This window comes from Macaca mulatta, chromosome 16 (assembly GCF_049350105.2).
Source record: "Macaca mulatta isolate MMU2019108-1 chromosome 16, T2T-MMU8v2.0, whole genome shotgun sequence".
Classification (NCBI taxonomy): Eukaryota; Metazoa; Chordata; class Mammalia; order Primates; family Cercopithecidae; genus Macaca; species Macaca mulatta.
In genome coordinates, this window is record NC_133421.1 from 85,313,545 (window position 1) to 85,337,044 (window position 23,500).

General features: G+C 60.5%; 2 protein-coding genes across 12 annotated transcripts in view; one reads left to right on the plus strand and one right to left on the minus strand.

Annotated features, from left to right (window-relative positions):
- Positions 1 to 17,371, plus strand: part of MYO15B (myosin XVB) — a 38,294-nt gene extending 20,923 nt beyond the window's left edge. For 9 of the 11 annotated variants that reach the window (XM_077972779.1, XM_077972780.1, XM_028836789.2 and 6 more), the window contains 43 exons: positions 382 to 475; positions 1,117 to 1,176; positions 1,800 to 1,857; positions 2,085 to 2,215; positions 3,002 to 3,097; positions 3,181 to 3,416; positions 3,500 to 3,678; positions 3,911 to 3,983; positions 4,367 to 4,528; positions 4,751 to 4,851; positions 4,941 to 5,017; positions 5,129 to 5,210; positions 5,407 to 5,505; positions 5,665 to 5,762; positions 5,854 to 6,045; positions 6,229 to 6,307; positions 6,471 to 6,590; positions 6,670 to 6,931; positions 7,020 to 7,107; positions 7,221 to 7,440; positions 8,006 to 8,118; positions 8,322 to 8,381; positions 9,345 to 9,420; positions 9,560 to 9,678; positions 9,887 to 10,005; positions 10,085 to 10,226; positions 10,452 to 10,563; positions 10,673 to 10,842; positions 11,246 to 11,397; positions 11,560 to 11,623; positions 11,715 to 11,784; positions 12,217 to 12,293; positions 14,274 to 14,347; positions 14,439 to 14,554; positions 14,665 to 14,759; positions 14,876 to 14,953; positions 15,048 to 15,144; positions 15,276 to 15,421; positions 15,641 to 15,756; positions 16,051 to 16,184; positions 16,367 to 16,500; positions 16,611 to 16,751; positions 16,930 to 17,371. In XM_077972779.1, the coding sequence (XP_077828905.1) occupies positions 382 to 475; positions 1,117 to 1,176; positions 1,800 to 1,857; positions 2,085 to 2,215; positions 3,002 to 3,097; positions 3,181 to 3,416; positions 3,500 to 3,678; positions 3,911 to 3,983; positions 4,367 to 4,528; positions 4,751 to 4,851; positions 4,941 to 5,017; positions 5,129 to 5,210; positions 5,407 to 5,505; positions 5,665 to 5,762; positions 5,854 to 6,045; positions 6,229 to 6,307; positions 6,471 to 6,590; positions 6,670 to 6,931; positions 7,020 to 7,107; positions 7,221 to 7,440; positions 8,006 to 8,118; positions 8,322 to 8,381; positions 9,345 to 9,420; positions 9,560 to 9,678; positions 9,887 to 10,005; positions 10,085 to 10,226; positions 10,452 to 10,563; positions 10,673 to 10,842; positions 11,246 to 11,397; positions 11,560 to 11,623; positions 11,715 to 11,784; positions 12,217 to 12,293; positions 14,274 to 14,347; positions 14,439 to 14,554; positions 14,665 to 14,759; positions 14,876 to 14,953; positions 15,048 to 15,144; positions 15,276 to 15,421; positions 15,641 to 15,756; positions 16,051 to 16,184; positions 16,367 to 16,500; positions 16,611 to 16,751; positions 16,930 to 17,007 (4,990 nt within the window). In that variant the 3' untranslated portion in view covers positions 17,008 to 17,371. Of the gene's footprint in view, positions 1 to 381; positions 476 to 1,116; positions 1,177 to 1,799; positions 1,858 to 2,084; positions 2,216 to 3,001; positions 3,098 to 3,180; positions 3,417 to 3,499; positions 3,679 to 3,910; positions 3,984 to 4,366; positions 4,529 to 4,750; positions 4,852 to 4,940; positions 5,018 to 5,128; positions 5,211 to 5,406; positions 5,506 to 5,664; positions 5,763 to 5,853; positions 6,046 to 6,228; positions 6,308 to 6,470; positions 6,591 to 6,669; positions 6,932 to 7,019; positions 7,108 to 7,220; positions 7,441 to 8,005; positions 8,119 to 8,321; positions 8,382 to 9,344; positions 9,421 to 9,559; positions 9,679 to 9,886; positions 10,006 to 10,084; positions 10,227 to 10,451; positions 10,564 to 10,672; positions 10,843 to 11,245; positions 11,398 to 11,559; positions 11,624 to 11,714; positions 11,785 to 12,216; positions 12,294 to 14,273; positions 14,348 to 14,438; positions 14,555 to 14,664; positions 14,760 to 14,820; positions 14,954 to 15,047; positions 15,145 to 15,275; positions 15,422 to 15,640; positions 15,757 to 16,050; positions 16,185 to 16,366; positions 16,501 to 16,610; positions 16,752 to 16,929 lie in introns of all 11 variants that reach the window. The other 2 variants (XR_003723880.2, XR_003723879.2) reach the window with 2 other exon arrangements.
- A 423-nt stretch (positions 17,372 to 17,794) lies between these two features.
- Positions 17,795 to 23,500, minus strand: part of RECQL5 (RecQ like helicase 5) — a 40,016-nt gene continuing 34,310 nt past the window's right edge. Inside the window, exons 9-20 of the mRNA XM_015120386.3 lie at positions 21,671 to 21,889; positions 21,370 to 21,469; positions 21,194 to 21,230; positions 21,002 to 21,060; positions 20,842 to 20,915; positions 20,408 to 20,501; positions 19,932 to 20,066; positions 19,158 to 19,699; positions 18,896 to 18,986; positions 18,441 to 18,665; positions 18,135 to 18,204; positions 17,795 to 18,038 (exon numbers count right to left, since the gene is read on the minus strand). Coding sequence (XP_014975872.3) covers positions 17,938 to 18,038; positions 18,135 to 18,204; positions 18,441 to 18,665; positions 18,896 to 18,986; positions 19,158 to 19,699; positions 19,932 to 20,066; positions 20,408 to 20,501; positions 20,842 to 20,915; positions 21,002 to 21,060; positions 21,194 to 21,230; positions 21,370 to 21,469; positions 21,671 to 21,889 — 1,747 coding nt within the window. The 3' untranslated portion in view covers positions 17,795 to 17,937. The remainder of the gene's footprint in view (positions 18,039 to 18,134; positions 18,205 to 18,440; positions 18,666 to 18,895; positions 18,987 to 19,157; positions 19,700 to 19,931; positions 20,067 to 20,407; positions 20,502 to 20,841; positions 20,916 to 21,001; positions 21,061 to 21,193; positions 21,231 to 21,369; positions 21,470 to 21,670; positions 21,890 to 23,500) is intronic.

Genomic DNA, 23,500 nt, shown 5'->3' on the forward strand with positions numbered 1-23,500 from the left:
CTCTGCCTCCCAGGTTCAAGCAATTCTCATGCCTCAGCCTCCTGAGGAGCTGGGATTACATGTGTGCTGTAATTTTTGTATTTTTAGTAGAGACAGGGTTTTGCCATGTTGGCCAGGCTGGTCTTCAACTCCTGACCTCAAGTGATCCACTCGCCTTGGCCTCCCAAAGTGCTGCGATTACAGGCATGAGCCACTGCACCCAACCCTTGCTCTTCTTTTGAAGTAGCCTATTCTTTTCCTGTTGTTTCTGTGAAGCATCCAGGGCTTCTCTAGTCCAAAGTCAGTTTTTACATGAATGTCCAGGCTTAGGGGATTCCAATGCCAGGCAGGAAGCATAAGTTTGGACTCTTCATTTTGCCCCCGCCCTCTCCCGGCCTCCAGGAAGCGGTGCCTCCGGCGGCGGGCAGCTCTGGGACAGCTGAACACCATCCTGCTGGTGGCCCAGCCCCTGCTCCGGAGGCGGCAGAGACTGCAGGTACAGGGGCTTGGTGGGGGGCAGCTCAGGGTAGAAGCCAGGCTGCCTGAGCTGGCCGAACTGGCCAAATCCCAGCAGCATCGACCCTCTCAGCCCAGCATCTCAAGGACTGTGGCTTTGGACACAGTGCTCCTTGAACTCATCCCTTTTCCCTCCGGCCGGGGTAGGCTGGGGCCTTTGGAAGGTGCTGTCTTCTTCCATTCCTGCCCACTCTCCCCAGGGCCTGGCTCTTCCCTCTTGCCTAGGGTTCCCATCCTCTCCAGGCTTCCCCTGGGCCCCTTCCGCTCCCCGCTTTTGCCTGATAACTCTCATCTGAGGTCTATAAAGCAGCTCAAAGGTCAATGCCCACGTGCTACCCCCTCTCTGACCCCTCCCTGCCTGGACTTTGTCCCCTGGGACCATTTCTTCCCTTCTTCCTGCCCTCTTCCCGGTGCCCTGGCAGATGGGCACGGACGCCCACAGCGCTAAGGCTGGTGAGGGCCCTGGAGGGCCAGGGGTACCTGACCCCTCCTGATCTGTTCTCACTCCTTTGCTGAGAACCTCCCAGGGGCAGGAGGGGACAGCTGAACTTCAGAGCTGGGGAGGTGCCCCCAGGTGACTCACATGGGAGGCATCAGCTCTTTCCACATCTCCTCCAACAGCTTGGGCACTGGCAGGGCTGGCACAGCAGCGAAAGGGCCTTGGAGAGAGTGCCAAGCATGGTAGGTGGCCTGGAAGGTGGGGGGTTCTACGTGGGACTATGAACCTGCTGAGACTGGGATGGCTTAGAGGGCTGCCAGGGTGCTACTATGGGTCCTGTCCCTCAGGGCCAGACATTGCACCTCCTGAGAAGAGGACCTGGGTGCCCTTGGCTCTTGGTTTCCCTCAGAGGGTCCTTGGGGCTCTGTTTGTTTGAGTGTCCAGGATTAGAATCCTTGGTCTTTGCCTGGGCGTGGTGGCTCATACCCGTAATCCCAGCACTTTGAGGCTGAGGTGAGAGGATTGCTTGAGCCCAGGAATTTGAGACCAGCCTGGGTAACATCTCTACAAAAACAGTAAAAGTCAGCTGGACACAGTAGCACACGCCTGTAGTCTCAGCTACTCAAGAGGCTGAGGCGGGAGGGTCGCTTGAGCTTGAGCCTCGGAAGTCAAGGCTGCAGTGAGCCGTGATCGCACCACTGCACTCTAGCCTGGGTGACAGAGGCCCTGTCTCAAATTAAAAAAAAAAAAAAAATCCTTGGTCTCTGGAGGGGATGTTTATAATCTTGGGGGTAAGGGTGTGGGGATGGACACTGGTCCCTAGGCCCCTCCTGTGGATCCTGGGTAAATGGGCCCCGTCTGCCAGGAGCTGGGGCGCTTGGAGATTCCGGCTGAGCTGGCTGTCATGCTGAAGACGGCGGAAGGTAAGTCTTGTTGGTGTCCTCTTGTTAGGACCCCCTCTCCAGTCCCTTTACCGTGGGATGTGTCTGTCCCTTGTGGTTCCTCCCTCTGACGCTCCAGGCTCTGCTAAGCTCACTGCTTGGGTCCCAGTGGACAGGGGTTGATGGCTCGTGGGGAGGGGTGGAGGTGGTCCCAGGGCCAGGTACCACACCTGGGTGTTCCTGGGCTGCCTCCCGGTGCTTGTTCCCAGGCCATCAGGATGCCCTGGCTGGGAGCATCACAGAGTGCCTGCCCCCTGAGGTTCCTGCCCGGCCCAGCCTGACTCTCCCACCAGACATTGACCGGTTCCCTTTCTCCAGCTTCATCTCCATCGGCTTTCAGGTAGGTGCCCTGGCCTAAGCTCTTCCCACTAGCCTCACCATTCTGAGTTAGCACCTGCCTGGCAGAAGCTGCGTTTTTTCCCCTGCTTTCAGCTATTTCCCTCCTCCCTCCCCAGCCTTTAGGGCTGTGAATAGCGCTGAATTGCTCTGAAAATAACCGTTGAATGTAAATGTCTCACCATAGAGTGTTATCAGTGTTATTGGATGGGAGAAGTTATTTAGATCCACGATGCCACACCTTTGTTGTACCTGCAGTAGTGCCCTGCTTTTGAAGTCATGACCTTAACGATGTTTATTGACAAGGGAAACTGTCCAGACTTCAGCAGTAAATACAAAGGCAGGATTCAAAACTGCACATACAGTCTGGGCATGGTGGCTCATGCTTGTAATCCCAGCACTTTGGGAGGCCGAGGCGGGTGGATCACCTGAGGTCAGGAGTTCGAGACCAGCCTGGCCAACATGGTGAAACCCAGTCTCTACTAAAAGTACCAAAATTAGCTGGGCATGATGGCAGGTGCCTGTAATCCCAGTTACTCAGGAGGCTGAGACAGGAGAATCACTTGAACCTGGGAGGTGGAGGCTGCAGTGAGCTGAGATTGTGCCACTGCACTCCAGCCTGGGTGACAGAGCAAGACTCTTGCCTCAAAAGAAAAAAAAAAAAAAAAAAAACAGCATTAAGATGCATTTCTGTCCAGCCCTCTGCCTCTCCCGAAGTGCCTGCTCCGGTGGGGCTCCCCTGGGTCTGTCTGACAGCTGGTGAGCGTGGACTAGCCCTCCTTCCTTGCAGGAGCCATCCCTGCCCAGGCCAGGGCAGCCACTGGTGAAGCCCCTAACCCAGCTGGACGGAGAGAACCCTCAGCATGCCCTGGACATCAACAAAGTGGTGAGTGGTGACACATTGGAGAAGGGACAGAATGGGCGCCTGGGAGCCCTGCACGTCTTGTCCTTACCCAGCTATGTCGGCAGATGCTGCGGCTCCTGGGGGATGGATCCCTAGAGTCCTGGCAGAGGCAGACCATGGGCACATACCTGGTGCGGCAGGGGCAGTGCCGGCCAGGGCTGCGGAATGAGCTCTTCAGCCAGCTGGTGGCCCAGCTATGGCAGAACCCAGACGAACAGCAGAGCCAGCGGGGCTGGGCCCTCATGGCTGTTCTGCTCAGCGCCTTTCCCCCACTGCCTGTCCTGCAGAAGCCGCTGCTCAAGTAAGGGGCCTGGAAGGTGGGGACCTGGCAGGTGGGGTCGCTGGATCACCCTGCCTCCACTGCAGCCTGTGCCTGCCCTGCAGGTTCGTGTCTGACCAGGCCCCCAGGGGCATGGCAGCGCTGTGCCAGCACAAGCTGCTGGGGGCCTTGGAGCAGTCGCAGTTGGCCCCAGGGGCCACTCGGGCCCACCCTCCAACCCAGCTGGAGTGGATGGCCGGATGGCGGCGGGGCCGCATGGCGCTGGACGTGTTCACCTTCAGCGGTGAGGGCTGCCTCAGTTGACGCCTCCCAGGCCTGAAGTGGGGCCAGCCCTACCCCTTTGCCCTCCCCGGAACCCCTTCCTGCCCCAGCCTTCCTGCTGCCCTGTCCTCAGTGACCCTGTTCTCTCTCCCCTCTGTCCTGCTTTTGAAACCCTCATGGGGACAGCAGCCCCTTCCTGTCAGGGTGGACCCTGCTGTCCCTCACTCTTGCCCCCGACCCCCGCGCCCCTATAGAGGAGTGCTACTCAGCCGAGGTGGAGTCCTGGACCACCGGGGAGCAGCTGGCTGGGTGGATCCTGCAGAGCAGGTATGGCAACCGGGGATGGGGGACAGTGTGGCCAAAGTGATCATTGTGCCCCCAGTCTCGGGGGCAGGGAGGGGAGGTGCCCTGGGGTGGGCAGGGGCCAGACTGCAGATGGCGATGGGGAGCCAGGAGCAGATTAGAAATGAGGGGCATGGGAGCTCCCATGGCCCAGATTCTAACTCAGTAGATCAGAAAATAAATGCCCACACTGGAGCCCTTGTGGAAATGGAGGGCCGTGAGGTGAGGAGTAGTCCCCGCTGCCGAGACAACCTGGGTCCCGGACCAGGTGGTTCCAGGGCCACCCTCCCTTCCCCAGTCCTCCGCCTTGTGGTCCTTGCCCCTTCTGGATGGCCGCCTGCCTCACTGACTGCTCCCCTCCCACCCAGAGGCCTGGAGGTGCCTCCCCGGGGCTGGTCCGTGTCACTGCATTCCAGGGACACATGGCAGGACTTGGCTGGCTGCGACTTTGTGCTGGACCTAATCAGCCAGACTGAGGACCTGGGGGACCCAGCTGCTCCCCACAGCTACCCCATCACTCCTCTTGGCTCGTAAGTGCCACCCAGGCACTGCTCTCCTGGCCTGCTCCTGCTGGGGAACCCCACAGCCACCCTGCCACACCCAGGGGTTTATAGGAGCTGCCACAGGCCCAGCCCTCCCACCCAGCCTCCTCCCAACCATGGGGCGACCCCCACAGCAGCTCCTACCTCTTGCCCTAGCCTGGGTGATCCTCAGCTTTGGCCACCCCCTTAACTAGATCCTGTTTCCTGCAGGACCGAGGCCATTCCCCTTGCCCCTGGCATCCAGGCCCCCTCACTGCCCCCAGGACCCCCTCCAGGTCCAGCCCCAACGCTGCCCAGCAGGGACCACACAGGTAAGGCTGGAGTGGGCACATGGAGGTTGGCAGAGCATGGGAAGCCCCATGCCCCGGGCCGTGGCACCAACCCTCTCCCTGCCCCACAGGGGAGGTCCAGAGATCAGGGAGCCTGGACGGCTTCCTGGACCAGATCTTCCAGCCAGTGATGTCCTCCGGCCTCAGTGTGAGTCCAGCACAGCCCCTGCATAACCCTGCCCCAACCCCCCAGGGTCTCTGCTGCCCCTTCCATTTTTCTCAGGGCTCTCACTCTGACCTGTGACCACTGTCCCTTCAGGATCTGGAACAAAGCTGGGCTCTGAGCAGCCGCATGAAGGGAGGGGGCGCCGTTGGGCCCACGCAGCAGGGGTACCCCATGGGTGAGTGAGGGCTGATTCCTCACCCAGGGCCTCCGGGCCCGGCAGCATGGCAGGCATGGCCTGGGACCTCTCTGGCAATGGCGATCGGTGCCCTGGCCAGCTCCCTGGTGCCTGATGCTCTTCTCTGTGCCTGGGGCTGGAGGGAGGTGGCATGTGGGTCCAGGCAGGGACTGACGGGGTGGGCGTGTTCCCTCAGTGTACCCAGGAATGATTCAGATGCCTGGATACCAGCCAGGCATGGTCCCTGCACCCATGCCCATGATGCCAGCAATGGGCACAGTCCCTGCCATGCCAGGTAAGGCTGGGCTGGGGGCACCAGAGTCCCTTCTCAGGAGAGCAGTCACCAGCTCTGGGACTGGAGGAGGGAGGGTCCTGCTAGGAGTCCCGAGTGCACAGTGGGCGGAGAGCTTTTGGCCATGGTGCCCACCGCTCTGGCCGCCTGCCGCCCTCACAGCCATGGTGGTGCCGCCGCAGCCGCCGCTTCCCAGCCTGGACGCAGGGCAGCTGGCCATCCAGCAGCAGAACTTCATCAACCAGCAGGCACTGATCCTGGTGAGTGCTGGCAGGGCCCTGGGGCTACCTGGTGGAGGGAGGTCTATGGCTCGGGGATGAGGGTCTGAACCGGCTGCTCCTCCTGCTTCAGGCCCAGCAGATGACAGCTCAGGCCATGACCCTGTCCCTGGAGCAGCAGACGCAGCAGCGGCAGCGGCAGGCTCGGGCCTCCGAGGCGGCGTCCCAGGCCTCACCCTCAGCCATCACCTCCAAGCCCAGGAAGCCCCCCACACCCCTGGAGAAGCCACAGCATGACCTGGAATCAGAGGGTGGCTGCCTGAGGGTGAGGAGGTGACCGTGTCCTCAGGAAGGGGTGTGGGGTGGGGGCTGCAGGGGCAGGGGACATGGGCAGGGTGAGTAGGCAAGTGCAGGGAAGAGGCTACTGGCCCAGGACTAGGGACCCGAGGGGTGTGGCGAGTGTGGCATCCAGGCTGGCTGAGCTGCCACTCACTTCTGCTCCTGCCAGGAGACCTCCGAGGAGGCTGAAGACAGGCCCTGTCAGCCCAAGAGCTTCCAGCAGAAACGGAACTATTTCCAGAAGATGGGTGAGGGCACTTGGGGCGGCAGGCCCCTGTAGAAACACGGCCAGTGCCCCTAGCCTGGGCCAGGGAGGGTGAGGTGTGCTCTGCTCCCCGGAGTTGGTGCGGCCCATCCAGGAGCCCAGCTGGGCTAGTGTGGTAACTTTGAAGGCCATCTGGACACTTGCAGGACAGCCGCAGATCACAGTGAGGACGGTGAAGCCTCCCGCCAAGGTCCAGATCCCCCAGGGGGAGGCGCAGGAGGAGGAGGAGGAGGAGCAGGAGGAGCAAGAAGTGGAAACAAGAGCAGGTTGTGGGGAGCTGGGCAGGGCCTGGGGCTCCTGTGGCTCTGCACAGCGTTTGACGGTCTTTCCTGTTTTCCTGGTCAGTGCCGTCCCCTCCTCCTCCCCCCATCATGAAGAAGCCATTGAAGCAAGGTGGGGCCAAAGCTGCAAAAGAGGCTGAGGCTGAGCCAGTCAAGGAGACAGCGGCCAAGGGCGGTGGCCAAGGGCCAGCCCAAGGCAGGGGGATCGTGGTGCGCAGCTCAGACCCCAAGCCCAAGCGGCCACAACCCAGCAGGGAAATTGGCAACATCATCCGCATGTACCAGAGCCGCCCGGGCCCTGTGCCTGTGCCTGTGCAGCCATCCAGGTGGGCCCCCAGGGGGAGGTGGCCAGGGCTGTCCTGCTCCTCAGGGAATCACCCTATGAACTTAGTGACCTCTTGCTTCTCCCACGAGGCCTCCCAAAACTTTCCTGAAGAAAATCGACCCCAAGGACGAGGCTCTGGCCAAGCTGGGTATCAACGGTGCCCACTCGTCCCCGCCGGTGAGCACCCCAACCTGTCCCCCTGAGAGTGTGCACTGGGGAGCCCAAGTTCACTGGGTGAACTTGGCCTTGTGCTGTGAATCAGCCCGTGTGCTTTCTCTATATCCCCCCAGATGCTGTCCTCCAGTCCAGGAAAGGGCCCCCCACCAGCTGTGGCTCCTCGACCCAAGGCCCCACTACAGCTTGGGCCCTCTAGCTCCATCAAGGAAAAGCAGGGGCCCCTTCTGGACCTCTTTGGCCAGAAGCTGCCCACTGCCCAGACACCCCCACCTCCACCAGCGCCACCACTGCCTCTGCCCGAGGACCCAGGGACCCTTTCAGCCGAGCGTCGTTGTAAGGAACCACACTTCCCCTGCGCCGTGGGCTTCACTGGGGCAGAGGCAGGGTTCGCACAGACTCTTGGTGCCCAGGGTTGAAGGCATTTTGGTGTGGCTGAGGCCAGCTGTTTGGGCTTCTGGACTTTGGAGCCATATGTAGCTGAGGAGTCCCAGCTTCCGTGTTCCTACCCAGGGCAGGGCCTGGGCATCTTTGAGGCTGTCATTGAGAGGCTGTCACACACAGGGTGTTGTCCTTGACACATACCTGACGGCTCTGTGGAGGAGTCAGTGGTATCACACACAGGGTGTTATCCCTGACACATACCCGACAGCTCTGTGAGGAAGTTAGTGGTCCTGGCTGACATGGTCTTAGAGGGCCCACGAGTCTCAGGGACTCCAGAGAAAGTTTAGGGCCAGAAATAGAGGCAGGAGATGGTGCCGTGGAAGGAGTAAGGCAGCTGGAGGTTGAGAGAGCTGGGCCCTTGGCGGGTTCTTGGGGACAAAGGTCTTCCCTCCCGTGCCCCCATCACTCTGGCTCTGAAGCCCCTCGCTGAGGCTCCTCACCCCTTCCTCCCTGCCAGGCTTGACACAGCCCATGGAGGACCAGGGCGTTTCCACCCAGCTACTCGCGCCCTCTGGCAGCGTGTGCTTCTCCTACACTGGCAAGCCCTGGAAGTTGTTCCTACGCAAGGAGGTGGGCATGAGGGTGGGGCCTTGGCCTGGCCTCTTTGGGCTGGCAGGGAGGCGGCAGGCTTTGTGTGTCCCAGTCTGGAACCCCAGCATCCCCTCCCCACAGCCCACCATCTCAAGGCTGATTTTCCAGGCCTGGGAGGGCAGAGGCTGGCTAGGCAGAGGCACCAGACCCACCGATCTTTGCCCTTCTGTGCCCTCCTCCAGGTGTTCTACCCACGGGAGAACTTGAGCCATCCCTACTACCTGCGGCTGCTCTGTGAGCAGGTGAGAGCTGGCCCACCTGCCAGCCTGAGACATCTGTAGAGGCAGCATCCCTGGTGCTCTTTGTCTAATGGCTGGGCCAGGTTAACACCATGTAGGGCATGTTGGCAGCCAGCACTAGGGGCCACTTCTTGTGTGCCCAGCCCTGCCTCCATTGAATCTTCACAACATCCCTAAAAAGTAGGGACCATGGCCAGGTGCGATGCTCACGCCCGTAATCCCAGCACTTTGGGAGGCCAGGGCGGGTGGATCACGAGGTCAGGAGTTCGGTACCAGCCTGGCCAACATGGTGAAACTCCGTCTCTACTAAAAATACAAAAATTAGGCATGGTGGTGCACACCTGTAATCCCAGCTACTTGGGAGGCTGAGGCAGGAGAATTGCTTGAACCCGGGAGACAGAGGTTGTAGTGAACCGAGATTGTGCCACTGCACTCCAGCCTGGGTGACAGAGCGAGACTGTGTCTCAACAACAACAAGAAGAAGAAGTAGGGACCATTATTCACCTAGTTTTATAGATAAAGATGAAAAGTAAAGTGTGTACAGTGCACAACACAGGCTCTAGCATGCAATAGATACTTAATAAATAGTTGTGACTTTGCCACCTCTGAACGCTCCCAGGAGTGAGCCTCTGTTCCCCCAGATTCTGCAGTAGCAGCCGCCCTCTGCCCCGAACAATCATATATCTGGGCTGACCCAGGGGCAGTTACCATGGGGTCTCTGGGCAGTGGGTGAAAAGGGAGGGCTGGCAGTTGCAGGGGAGGGGACATGTGAGACCTGTGAATGGAGGTGGCCCAAGCCCTCCGTCCCTCCCTGCCCCACCTAGGCCTTCTGCTTAGCATACAGGCCACGGGGGCCAGGGCGCCCTCCATCAACCTCCCCAGCTTTTCCTTCATGCATGTTGATGGCTGCTCTGGGGGTGGGCTCTGTCTCAGGACCCAGTGGTGACTACCTAGCTCTGCCCCCAGATCTTGCGGGACACCTTCTCCGAGTCCTGTATCCGGATTTCCCAGGATGAGCGACGGAAAATGAAAGACCTGCTGGGTATGGGTCCAGGGACTGTGGAGTTGGGAGCTTGAGTGCTGGGGGCTGCGCCTGCCCTGAAGGAGGGAGCAGCATGGGAGCAAACTCTAGAGCCCCCTCTGTGTGAGCAGAGGACAGCCCGGGTCCTTCCTGCCCACAGGAGACTTGGAGGTGGACCTGGATTCTCTCAGCACCACTGAAGACGGCGTCAAGAAGCGCATCGTGGTGGCTGCTCGGGACAACTGGGCCAATTACTTCTCCCGCTTCTTTCCTGTCTCGGTCAGTGGCGCTGGGGTAGGGAGTTGGGATGCCAGGCCCCCAGCCTGGATCCTGGGGTGCATGGGCACGGACCCTCCACAAGCAGGAGAGCTGGGGGGCAGGCGCCAGGGGAAGGACAAAGCCCAGCCACTGGCCCTGGGCAGCTCCAGGGCATCTTGGGCAGTAGCGGGACCCAGGAGCCTGCCTGAGACCCACCACCTTCCTGTAGGGTGAGAGTGGCAGCGATGTGCAGCTGCTAGCCGTGTCCCACCGCGGGCTGCGACTGCTCAAGGTGACCCAAGCCTCCAGCCTCCGCCCACACCAGCTGAAGATTCTCTGCTCATACAGGTGTGCTGGCCCACGACCCTGGGCTAGAGGTGGGGGCAGGTGGCAAGGTGACCCCAGCTCATGCCCGGCCCCTGCGCAGCTTTGCAGAGGTGCTGGGTGTGGAGTGCCGGGGCAGCTCCACCCTGCAGCTGTCGTTGAAGAGCGAGCAGCTGGTGTTGCACACAGCCCGGGCAAGGGCCATCGAGGCGCTGGTTAAGCTGTTCCTCAGTGAGCTTAAGAAGGCAAGTGTGGGGTGCGGGTTGGGAGGCCGGGCGGGCAGCCCTCACCGATGCTGCATCTCCCCGTCCGTCTTCCCTGTGGGGGCAGGGGCTGGGAGTTTGGGCTAAATCCCTGGAAGTCTGGGGTGCTAGGTGGAGGGGGAGGCCAGCAGGGGGAGCAGGTGGGAAGGCAGGACAGGGAGGCGCAGGCAGGCTCCCTGCTCCAGGCCCTCACCCGCTTGCCCGCAGGACTCTGGCTATGTCATCGCCCTGCGCAGCTACATCACTGACAACTGCAGCCTCCTCAGCTTCCACCGTGGGGACCTCATCAAGCTGCTGCCGGTGGCCACCCTGGAGCCAGGTATCGCCACAGGCTGGCAGGGGCTCACACAGGGAGGGTATCCACTTGGCAGAGGCTGCCTAGGGGCGGAGGGTCCGGCGGGTGAGCCACATCCCTGGGTGCCTTCCAGGCTGGCAGTTTGGCTCTGCTGGGGGCCGTTCCGGACTCTTTCCTGTGGACATAGTGCAGCCGGCTGCCGCTCCCGACTTTTCCTTCTCCAAGGAGCAGAGGAGTGGCTGGCACAAGGGTCAGCTGTCCAACGGGGAACCAGGGCTGGCTCGGTGGGACAGGGCCTCAGAGGTGAGGAAGATGGCAGAAGGAGAACCACAGGCAAGGCCTGCCTGAGACTGAGGAAGGAAAGGGGTTTGACCGCTCCCGAGGCTGCCATGCAGTGGGACCACCCTGCTGTCCGTCTCCTGTGGCTGCCCCTCTGCCCCCTCCTGATGGCTCGCCTTGTCTCTCCAGCAAGACTGTGCACTCCTTGCAGGCAGGGCAGGGCAGGGCTGGGCTGGGCGCTGCTCTTGGGTCCCGTGTGGCACTTAGTTCAATGCTGCCCTAGCAGATGCTTAATAAACAGCTCTTCACTTTCCTGGCTTCCGGTCTTGCTCCTTTGGTGTCTGGCTGGGGAGGGATGGGGCTGGGGCAGGACCCCTGGGACAGGGCACTGGACACTCAGGTGGCACCAGGTTTCTTGTGCTCCCAGCGCCCTGCCCACCCTTGGAGCCAGGCACACAGTGACGACTCGGAGGCCACCAGCCTGCCCTCCTCTGTGTCCTATGCCTCTCTGTCCACCGACTCCCACAACTACACCATGCAGGAATTCGCCCTGCGTTACTTCCGGAAGTCCCAGGCCTTGTGAGTGCACTGGGCCGACCCCTGTGCCTGTCTATCCTCAGTCTTCCCAAGAGAGCGCGCCCTGCTCTGAACCACTAGGCTGTGCTCTTAGCCCAGCCTGGCTGGCTGGGATGAGGGCAGGAGGGCCAAACAAGCTGGGCTGTCTCCCCCTGCCCCCCACAGGCCGGGCCAGACAGATGAAGGTGCTACAGGGAAGGACACAGACAGCCTGGTGCAGTACACCAAGGTGAGGGAGAGGCAGGGAGGTATCTGGCCCATGGATCTGCCCTCTGACCCCCGCAGCCCCCAGACCCACAGCCTCCTCTCTTTGGCCACAGGCTCCCATTCAGGAGTCGCTCCTCAGCCTCAGTGATGACGTGAACAAGCTGGCTGTGGCCAGCTTCCTGGGTGAGTGGCCATGGGCATCCTGGGTCCCCATGTCTGCAGTGCCATGGACCTGGGTGTCTGGTCCCTTTATCTCCTTGAGCTCTGCCTGGCTCCATCCCAGTCTGCCAACTCCGGGAAGCTCACTGGTGGCTCCTGGACTCCAGGGCCCTCACCGCCTACTACTCCCACCCAAGGGTTGTGGGTTGTGTGGAGTCTGGGGTTGGAAGGCAGTCCATGGGTCCAGAGGATGCTATGTGCTGTGTGGGGTTTGGGTACCCAGGAGCCTCAGTCTCCCCATGAGTCAAGCTGCAACCAGCTACCCTGGCTGGCATCCATGCATTTTGAGAGTGAGGCATCAGATGGCAGGTGAAGTCCCTGCACAGCAACAGCATGAGCCGGGGCCAGCCCCAGCACAGCCCCAGCTGTGTGCCCTGTTTCTTATCCTGCCTGCAGCCCTGATGCGGTTTATGGGTGACCAGTCCAAGCCCCGGGGCAAGGATGAGATGGATCTGCTCTATGAACTGCTAAAGGTAAGCCTGGGCTGTGTGACGCCCAGCACCTGTGCCTGTCCTCCTGTCTGGGCTTGAAGGAGATCCCCTTCTCTTGGTCACTGTCCTTCAAATCATTCCAAACTATTTACTGAACACCCATTGCATGCAGCGGGTGTGGCTGTGAAGCCAGCAGGATAAGTCTCTGCAGTGCTTACGATAACTTATGTGTCTGGGCGTGAGAGGTCACTGGAGAGTAAGAATGCAGGGAAGGCCAGGCACGGTGGCTCAAGCCTGTAATCCCAGCACTTTGGGAGGCCGAGACGGGCGGATCACGAGGTCAGGAGATCGAGACCATCCTGGCTAACCTGGTGAAACCCCATCTCTACTAAAAAATACAAAAAAACTAGCCGGGCGAGGTGGCGGGCGCCTGTAGTCCCAGCTACTCAGGAGGCTGAGGCAGGAGAATGGCATAAACCCGGGAGGCGGAGCTTGCAGTGAGCTGAGATCTGGCCACTGCACTCCAGCCTGGGCGACAGAGCGAGACTCAAAAAAAAAAAAAAAAAAAAAAAAAAGAATGCAGGGAAGGGGCTGCTGCAGTGGAGAAGGCTTTGTGGCAGCCTTCCTACAGGGAGGGAAGGAGTGAGCACAGGGTGACACAGAAGGGCAGGCAACAGTTCAGATGTGGTGGGAAGCCTCGGCATCATCACACACCAGCAAGGCCAGTGTGGCTGAGACTAGTGAGCAGCACGGAGAACAGAGGATGAGGACGGGGAGCAGACGGTGGGTCCAGGCCACCACAGGCCTTGTAGCCATCATTGGCTTCTGATTTTTGGAAAGATGGGAAACCACCAAGAGGATTCTGGAGAGAGACTCGGCTTACGTTTCACAGGGTCACTCGGCTGTTGTTTGGGATTCTGGGGGTCTAAGTTTAAAAGCAAAAGGAAGTTATCTCAGTGGTCCCAGGTGAGGGATGGTGCTGGCAGCAAGGGAGAAGCAGAAGATTCAGAGCCAGCAGAGTGTGCTGACCAATCACATGTGGGCTACGGGAAGGAGGACAACTACTGTCTTCAAGGAGCAGGTCTTGGCTGGTGGAGGAATCTGTTTTGAACACGTGAGGTCTGAAATCCCAGACTTCCCAGTGGAGGAGTCTGGGGTTCAAGGGAGAAGGCTGGAGGCAGGCACCTCATCAGATGGGAGCAGCTGAGGCCACAGGGAGAGGGGCAGACAGAGAGAGGTTCAAGGGCATGGCACCGCTCAGAGGTCAAGGAGTTAAGGTGAAGCCAGCAGAGATGACTAAGAGATCAGAGAAGCAGGGGCCAGACATGTGGCTCACGCCTGTAATCCCAGCACTCTGGGAGGCCGAGGTGGGTGCATCACCTGAGGTAGTTCTAAACCAACCTGGCCAACATGGTGAAACCCCATCTCTACTAAAAACACAAAAATTAGCTGGGCGTGGTGGAGCACTCCTGTAGTACTCAGAAGGTTGAGGCAGGAGAATCGCTTGAACCCAGGAGGGTGGAGATTGCAGTGAGCCGAGATGGCACCACTGTACTCCAGCCTGGGCGACAGAGCAAGATTGTCTCAAAAAATAAAATAAATATATGAAAAGACCGGGCACGGAGGCCCACACCTGTAACCCCAGCACTTTGGAGGCCAAGATGGGCGGATCATCAACCTGGCCAACATAGTGAAACCCCATCTCTGCTAAAAATACAAAAATTAGCCAGGTGTGGTGGCACGCCTATAGTACTCGGGAGGCTGAGGCAGGGGAATTGCTTGAACCTGGGAAACAGATTGCAGTGAGCCGAGATCACGCCATCGCGTTCCAGCCTGCGTGGCAGAGGGAGACAGGGAAGCAGCAAAGAGAGTGACTGAGTAGCCAGTGCAGTGATGCTCTTAAGCTGAGGGAGACAGCTTGACCCAGCCCCCGCCCACGGCCTAGCAGGATTTCTCCAGAGCTTCAGACCCCAGGCTCACCACTCCCATCCCTCACCCCACCTGCCCTTCCTATCCCCGCAGCTGTGCCAGGAGGAGAAGCTGAGGGATGAGATTTACTGCCAGGTTATCAAGCAGGTCACGGGACACCCCCGGCCGTGAGTGGGGACCGGTGGGGTGGAGAGGCTTCTGGGGGCAGCTGGGCACTGTGGCCTGGCCAGCCTGAAGCCCGAGCTCTCTGCCCTGCAGGGAACACTGCACTCGAGGCTGGAGCTTCCTCAGCCTTCTCACAGGCTGCTTCTCTCCGTCGACCAGGCTGATGCCCTACCTGACCAAGTTCCTCCAGGATTCAGGCCCCAGCCAAGGTGCCCGTGGGAGGGGGAGATGGAGGGGGGGCAGGGGTTTCTAGGACTGGGAACTTGGAGGGCTCGGGGAGACCTGGCCACCTCATAACCCCAGCCTGGCTCCTCTGCAGAGCTGGCCCGGAGCAGCCAGGAGCACCTCCAGCGCACAGTCAAATATGGGGGGCGCCGGTGGATGCTCCCACCGGGTGAAATGAAGGCTTTCCTGGTACTGGGGGTGGCGGATGGGCATTGTGGGACACCCTGGGGTGGGGGGGTGTCCCCCACAGGAGACCACTGGCCGACTGACCACTGGCTGACTGACCCTGCAACCTGCCTTGGCAGAAAGGACAAGCCACTCGCCTGCTTCTTATTCACCTGCCAGGAGGTGTGGATTACAAGACGAATATCCATACTTTCACGGTGAGCTTGGGGGCCACCAAGGGAGGCGGCCTTGGGCATCAGTTCTGGGCCCTCCAGCGTCCCTCCCCTCATCACAGCCTGTCCACATGCCCAGGTGGCAGCAGAAGTGCAGGAGGAACTGTGCCAGCAAATGGGCATCACAGAGCCTCAGGAAGTGCAGGAATTCACCCTCTTCCTCATCAAAGAGAAGGGTGAGCTTGGGGACGGAGCCTCACTGTGGGGCCCCTCCCCCACCCGGGGGTGAGGTGGTTTGGTTTCTGCTGGGGTGGCAGGGTGGGGTGTGCGTGGTCTGAGCAGCGGTGGACCTAGGGTCCCCATGCAGGCAAGCTGGTGCGGCCCCTGCGGCCTGCTGAATACCTCAACAGCGTGGCAGTGGACCAGGACGTGAGCCTGCACAGCCGGCGGCTCGGCTGGGAGACCCCACTGCACTTCGATAACTCCATCTACATCAGCACCCACTACAGCCAGGTCAGCCTGCCTGCCTCCGAGCCGCTGCTGCAGTTTGAGGGCGCGGCTTCCTGCCTGGGCGACTTCCAAGCCCCCCTCCCCACAAGGGTGTGGGTCTGTGGTGGCTGGGGGGTGACGGTGGCAAAACTAGGCTTGAGCCCCTAGAGCTGATGGGGGCTTTGGGCCAACTGATGGGGGCTTTGGGCCACCTCTGCTCTCCTCACCATGCTCCCCGCACAGGTGCTGCGGGACTACCTCCAGGGGAAGCTGCCGGTCAGTGCCAAGGCGGACGCGCAGCTTGCCAGGCTGGCCGCCCTGCAGCACCTCAGCAAGGCCAACAGGAACACTCCCTCAGAGTGAGTGGGGGCACCTCCCGCCCCTAAGCCCCTCCCGTTCTCCAAGGTCAAGGCCATTTGACTGGTACCCTTCCTGGCCCTAACTGGACTGGCCCAGAGCAGCGGGGCCTGGTGGACATCTGTCCTCTCCACCCCACCGTGAGCTCCTCTGGTTCAGGGCCCTCACCTCATTTCTGTGTATGGATCCCTAGTCTTGCCCACAATAGGCACTGGTTCAGTTATTTGGCACATGCTGTATGCCCAGCCCTGTACCAGGTGGTCAGGGGCCAAACTGACTCTGGCCCCGCATCCTAGGCAGGACCTGCTAGCTTATGTGCCACAGCAGCTGCAACGGCAGGTGAACATGGCCTCCATCAAGAACCTGATGGGTCAGGAGCTGAGACAGCTGGGAGGACACAGCCCCCAGGAAGCACAGATCAGCTTCATTGGTGGGTCTGGGGCTGGGACCGCTGGGGTGGGGGCTGGAGGCCAAGAGGGAAGGAATGCAGGTAGAGGGGCGAGGAGGGGTCTGCACCTGCCCTGTCCCTCTCAGCTGACCTGAGGGGCCAAGCAGCGCAGGTTCCAGGGCCCTAGCAGTCAGAATTCCTGCCTGCACCCTCTCCACCCGCAGAGGCCGTGAGCCAGCTGCCCCTCTTCGGCTATACCGTCTACGTAGCGCTGAGAGTGAGCATGCAGGCCCTGTCGGGACCCGCTCTCCTGGGGCTCAACCGCCAGCATCTCATCCTCATGGACCCCAGCTCCCAGGTGGGCAGGGCTCTTGCCCCAGCTCTGGCCGAGGGACCCTTGGGCCATTCCATCACCCACAGTGACCCCTCCCTGGAGACGAGACCAGCCCTGCTCTCTGCTGCCCCCAGAATCTGTACTGTCGCATTGCCCTGAAGAGCCTGCAGCGGCTCCACTTGCTAAGCCCACTGGAGGAGAAGGGGCCCCCTGGCCTGGAACTCAACTATGGCTCAGCTGACAACCCCCAGACCATCTGGTTTGAGCTGCCACAGGTGAGTGGCCAGGCCTCTGGCCACCTTGGAAAGGTGGATGTGAGGACCTCGCCCCGGCATGGCATGCAGTGGGAGCCCAGGCCCAGGCTGATGCCCACTGCTCCGGAGTGCTGTGGGCCGGGCCAGAGGCGAGGGGCTGGTTGGGGAGCCCTCTTGTAACAGGCCTTTCTCTGGGCAGGCCCAGGAGCTGCTATACACCACTGTCTTCCTGATAGACAGCAGTGCCTCTTGCACTGAGTGGCCCAGCGTCAACTGAGAGGAGTGTAGGCCAGGGAGAGACGAGGGTGAGGCCTCCCCTGGCCCAAGTCTCACCCAGATGGTCTGCCTTGGATGCTATCAGACCACTGTTCCAGAACCTGCCACAGCACAGCCCAGCCGGCCCACATGCAGGCCATGAGGCAGGGGCTGCTATCACGTCACCAACAGGCAAAGAAAACAGCCAGAGCCCCTCCAGGACGGCCTGGGCCCAAAGAGGGCTGCAGGAACTCGCCTGGGGAATCTGAGGTTGCCCAGTCTGAGGGAGACGCCCACCGGCCCCAGGCTCCGCCCAGGCCCCACATTAGCACAATCCCAGGCATGGGAGAAACAGCTGCTGAGGAAATAAAACTCCCCGGAGAAAAGGGCTGTGTGCACGAGCGCATGCGCCACCACACGACTTTATTCCTCTCCCAAACACCTCGTCCGGCCTGGCCTTCCTGAGCAGGAGCTGAGCAGAAACGGGGCCTGGCTGCCTTTCCTCTGCCACAGCTCTGACCTGGGCAAGGCTGGAAGCTGGCATCGTAATGGATGGGGAGTGGGTGGAGGACCTGAGGTTCCCCTGAATAGGTCCCAATACCTTGGACAGGTGGGCCTTGTCCTGACTTAAAACTCGGGGAGGGGCCACTCTTCCTTCACCTTCTTCTGGCAGCAGCTCCACCACCCTCCACCTTCTGTCCCGGACATGTTTTCCTAGAAAACCCAGCCATGAGGGCCAGGAGAGGCAGGGAGGCTCTGAGAAGGGTCTATAGGCTTTGCAAGCAGAAAGAAAGGTGGGCTGACCTCTGACCTGGATTCAGGGGGTGTCTGGGGTCATCCCCAAAGCCAAGTATGGTTGGAAGGGAGGAGGACTCAGAAAAGCAGGCGAGGCCCGGGCTGGCCCGTGCTAGAATCTGGTGGAGGACGCGGGCCTTGCCCAGCCACCAGCTGGTCATCTCTGGGGGTCACACAGGCCGTGCCAGTCAGCTTCACTCTCACACCGAGCCCGGCCATGGAAGAAGTGCCTGATGAGGTTCTGGGCCTCTTCTTTCACTACAGATTCGGGGGGGGGCATGACGCGAGTGTCAGCCTCCTCCCTGTAGACCACCCTCCCAACTGCCTCCTGGCCCTGGCAATGCCAGCGCTCACCGCTCCTTCCAGGAGAGGGCTTCTGAGTCAGCAAGTGTGAGAGGTGGCGGGCGAAGGCTTTAAACACCTCCTGGAAGGGAGAGGCAGAAGAGAAGCAGAGAGCAGGACCCTGCCCTGACCCCCAGAGCGACCCACAGCCATGACCCGACGGCAAGGCAGGCCCCAGGGAGGACGGGTGCGGGACTGGCCCTGGCCCAGCCTGCTCTGACCCACCATGTTCTGGGGCTCACACTCCCTGCCTCGCGCCCCCAAGACACCCACATACCCCAGGCCTGGGAGAAGGCAGAGCCTGCCCACTCCCCCTACCTTGGAAGCAAACTTGCCCTCCTTGTAGAAAGGGGTCAGGCACTTGACCACAACATTTGCAGCCTCCTTCAAGGAGATGCCAGGAGCTGAGAGCTGACAGGGGTCTTGAGCTGTGGGATTCAAGGTGCCCTGATCGCTGGCCAAGACGCTGCCCTTGACCTCGGCTAAGACGGAGGGCTTGGCTGAGGGGCGCAGTCTCTTCTGAGGCTGGCTCTCTGGGTTCTCCTGAGAAGGGCCACAGCAGAGGGTCACTCCTGAGTTCCCTTCCACTGACCTGCTCCCCTCCTCCAAAGACTAGGCCCCCACACCAGCCGCCCCCACACCAGCCCAGCCCATCTGCCGCTGGGTGTGGAAAGAAGCGCTGATTTTCCCTGACCCCTTGACCAGGGCACAACAGCTCCTGGCCTCGCCCACAGCCCTTCTCTCCTTCCCAATGGCCTCATCCCTGCCGGCACCTGCTGGGATGGAGGCCGCTTGCCCTTCCATGTGTCCTTTGCAGGGGTGGGCTGGACTTCAGGGGTGCCCTGATCTCTGGGCAGGCAGGTGCTGGTGGAGGGAAGAGCAGGCATCACAGCTCTGGGTCCTAGTGGCTCCCTCATCCTAGGAGGCCTAGGAGAGCCCATCTTAGGGATGAGCTCTGAGCTTCAGACGCCCAGGGAGCAAAGGGGATGCTGCCATGTGGATTCCAGAAGATTCTATGACTACCTCTACCCTTACCTTGGCCTCTCCCTGAGGCACTCTTCAGTCTGGGGAGGGGCAGGCGAACGTCCCCCGGCTCCATCTTCCTCCCCTGTGTATTTCTCTGGGGCCATCAGCGGTCCCTGAACCCCCTCACAAGAGGGGCAGGCACCTTCTGCCTCTGGGGCTGAGGCCAGCAGAGCTGGGCTTTCCTCCCTTCGGCAGAAGAAGCGGGCGATGCTCTGAGAATCCTTGTGGGCCGCTGCGGCTAGGAGCTGCTGTTTCTTGCTAGCCCGGCCCTTGGCAAGGGAACTGCCCCCAGAGGAACTTTTTGCCTTCTTCTCAGGGGAGGGCCCCCCACAGTGAGCGCTGCCTCCAGGGACCTCCCCTCTGGGCCCAGAGAGGGGCTCACTCCTGTCCTCATCCAAGAGGCCACAGGGCCGGCTCGGGGGCTCATGCTCGCCTCCCCGCTTGGGCTGGGGGGCTTGCTCCCTGATCCGAGTCGTCTCCATCAGTTCCGTGGCCGTCTGGAACGGGCGGGAGCCTTTGGGGAAACCAGCTCCTACCCGCTTGGGTTTGAGCTGTAAATGTGAGCAGGAGGAGAGGAGGTTCAGCCCACCAGGCCCCGTCGAGGGCTCCGCTGGCTGGACCAGTCGCTCACATTGGGCCGGGGCTCTCAGGAGTGTGGGAGGGAAGAGGCAGGCAGGACCCTGGTGGGGAGCCAGGCCATGGCAAGAGGTGCACCCCTGAGGGCAGAGGGGAAGTGGAGCCTTTCCTGGTCACAGGTCTGGAGGCCACTGGGCCACAGCTCACCGAGTACACATGGGAGGCCGGTGGGATGTCATACTCATTGGGCTCGGGGGGCGCAGCTTGGGCACTGCAGCTGTTGGCACTGCCTCCCACGTCATAGGGCTGCCCATCCTTGGAGGCTCTGTGGATATCAGCCACCTGGGCAGGGATGGGCAGGGAGGCTGTGGCACCCGCCAGCTCCTCCTGACATGCCCCACCCAGCCCTCCTTTTCCACTAGGCACTAGAAGTGGGTTTCTGTGGCCAGTGGCTGCAGACAACTAACTACTGGGCAAGTTTTAGGCCTCCCATCCTCACAGGGTTGGCTAAAAACACCTCCGGCTAATGGAGAATGGAGCTCTACCCCCATAAACTGTCTCTGGGGTGGGCTGGGGAGGGTGGGTTCTGGGGTGCCCGTGCCCGGAGAGCTGGCAGACAGCTTCTGCCTCAGAGCATGGAGAGGCCCCTGCAACAACCCTTGGTCCGCCTGCACCAGGCCCACCTTCTTCAGCACGCTGGCCTTGTACAGGTTGGCCACCTTAGCATTCCGGAATGTCTCATGTTCCAGCTCCACGGCCTTGGCCCGGAGGTCAGCTCTGTGGGTGCAAGGTAACCGGCACAAGGTATCAGGTGGGCCTGGGCTTCTCCCTGCCAAGCTCCTGTGGGACTCGAGGCCTGGTGGGGTAGGCCTTGGGCACAGGGATTCTGACTAGGACTCTCTGGGCACCCTGTGGTTTACTGTCCCTCAGCAGCTGCTGGCAGCACCTAAGTTGCAGCCATGTCTGGCCCTGGTGGGGTTTAGGGGCAGTCCCCTGGAGTAGGAGAGGTACAATCTGGGGAGAGGTGGCCCAAACAGGCCAGGGTTGATAGTGTCCTGCAGTCTCCAAGGGAACGAGAGCTTGGAGGGCTCCTCTGCCCAGTGACTGTGGAACTCACTCATCAGTGGTACATGTGGACTGGCGGTTACTGCTCAGCGCCTCCTCCAGAAGCCCCAGGCAGTGTTCTCGTGCCTGGCACAGGAGAGTAAGATTGGTCACACGGCCTCGAGGCTGGGGGACGGCCCTGGGGGGTGTCTGAGGAGCTGTCCGTCTCTTACCTTCACAGTCAGCCTGGGGATTCTCCTGCTACAAGCCTCTTTCAGGGGACAGTTCTCATCTGTTGAGGGGGGAGGTCCTTGGTCTTTTCATTCCACCTTCTGCACTCTGAGGTCCCCCACACCCCAGATGAGAATCCTCCCTCCATGCCCCGGGAAGAGCCCGCAAGCCTCTAGGAACATTTTTGTACTGACCTGGGGGTACAAATTCTTCTATCTTGGGGTCTTTGCCCTGGAGGACAACATGAAGGGTCCATGAGGCGTCCTGCCCTGCCACAGGACAGTCCCATCCAGCACCAGAGAAGGGGCTGAGAGGTGCGAGCAGGGGGCCACCAGGGGCCCCGCACAGGCCACCGAGCGCCTCCCCTCACCTTGCGCAGCTGCATCTGCTTCTGATAGAAGAGGTTCCACTCCCGCTTGTGGGCCTCATCTCTGCCTTCATCCCCACTGCCTCCAGAACCTTCGTCGTACCTAGGGACAGGCCAGGCATGAGTGGCCCTGGCCTGGACTCTGCCCTCCCCATGTGTGCTGCTGCTAGGATGGCAATGTCCCTGATGTCCTACCAGCCCAAGGGGGGACTGCAGCATCGTAGCACCTCTGGTCTGGCCTTAGCACCAAGGGAATGCCGGACGATTCCAGTGGGTTAGAGTCCCTGGCTTCTTGGCCCCTTACCTGCTGAAGCCCCCGTAGCCCTTGCGGCCTCCCTCATACAGCTCGGGGTCAAAGCCATTCCCCTGGGAGGGCCCGATGCAGGTCTTGCTCCAACTGCTGCTGCGCTCCAAGGCCTCCAGCTGCCTCCGCACGGCCATGGGGTTCTGGCAGTGGTCGCAGCCTTTGGCGCAGGCAGGCGGCGCATCCCCGAAGTACTTGGCAATGGCAGCATGGCGGCACCTGGAGCAGGCAGCACCGCAGAGGTGAGGGGTGGAGAGCCCAGCCGGCTGGCATCTGTTCACCCGAGCCCTAATCGCTGGCCGAGCGAGCACTGCCATGTCCGGCATCATGCCAGGAGCCCCACACCCCTCATTTCATCCAAGCCGCACCAGGCATCGTTTGGCTCTGCCCACTACAGATGAGGACAATGAGGTGAACAAACTTTCCCGAGGTCACGCAACACATGGGGGTCTCCCGGGAAGCAGGATATGAACCCCACTCTGTCCAGTTACTCCTCTGCTCCTCCCCTCTGTCCTCTGGCAATGGGATGTACTGCACAGAGTTCAGACTCTGGGTGCAGATGCCGGCTCTGCCATGAAGGCTGTCTTTTGGGTGACACACTTCACCTCCTAAAGCCTATGCGTTCCCATCAGTAAGATGGTGCAGGCCGGGCGCGGTGGCTCAAGCCTGTAATCCCAGCACTTTGGGAGGCCGAGACGGGCGGATCATGAGGTCAGGAGATCGAGACCATCCTGGCTAACACGGTGAAACCCCGTCTCTACTAAAAAATACAAAAAACTAGCCGGGCGAGGTGGCGGGCGCCTGTAGTCCCAGCTACTCAGGAGGCTGAGGCAAGAGAATGGCGTGAACCCGGGAGGCAGAGCTTGCAGTGAGCTGAGATCCGGCCACTGCACTCCAGCCTGGGCAACAGAGCGAGACTCTGTCTCAAAAAAAAAAAAAAAAAAAAAAGATGGTGCAGCAAGGCACCGACCTCATAGACTGAGTGAAGATGGCTGAGATGTCTGAAGTGCATTACAGTATAGTCACACCTCATGGAATGACTGCACAGCCAACAGTGGTCCCCTAAGATTCTAACACTGTATTTCTACTGTACCTTTTCTATGCTTATGTGTGCTTAGATATGTGAATACCACTGTGTTACAACTGCATATGGTACTTGGGACAGTAACATGATGTACAGGTTTGTAGTCTAGGAGCAACAAGCTGTACCACATGGCCTGGGTGTGTAGGAGGCTATGCCGCTTAATATTTTTTTTTCCTTCTCTTCCCTGGAATTGCCGTTTGATTTCCTTAAGTATACTCTGTGACTGTGCAATGACAAGTTAAATTTCTCAAAACTTATTTGCATTGCTAAGGCAGGCATGACTCTGTAGTAATATGTCCCATCATCAACTTCTAAGGGTGTCACAGGTGGGGCCTTAGCCAGGGAGACGCAGCCTTGCCTGGAGTCCTCCTCTCGTCTTCCTCTGTCTCAACCCTGCTGCAGCCCTCCTGGGGTGAGTGGCCTCTGCCCATGCTGGGAGCAGGGAGCAGCCTCTGGCTGGCCCAGGAGGCTCTGTCACATCTCTGTTCCCTATGCATGGGGGTGGCTGTCGACCCTTGGGGCAGGTGCAGAGGCTGCAAGAGGGGCCATAGCTCTCTCAGGCTCCTTACAAACAGCCATTCCTGCCCCCAGGAACGTGGCACAGGGTAGGGAAGCCCAAGAGGAGATGCTGGAACAGAGGCAGGGCTGTCTGGGGTGCCACATCCCAGGGACGAGAATAGCTGGTGTTAACTGCTATAAGTAGAACTCCTCCCAGTGTGAGCACTGCTGGGGCTGCAAGAAGCCCT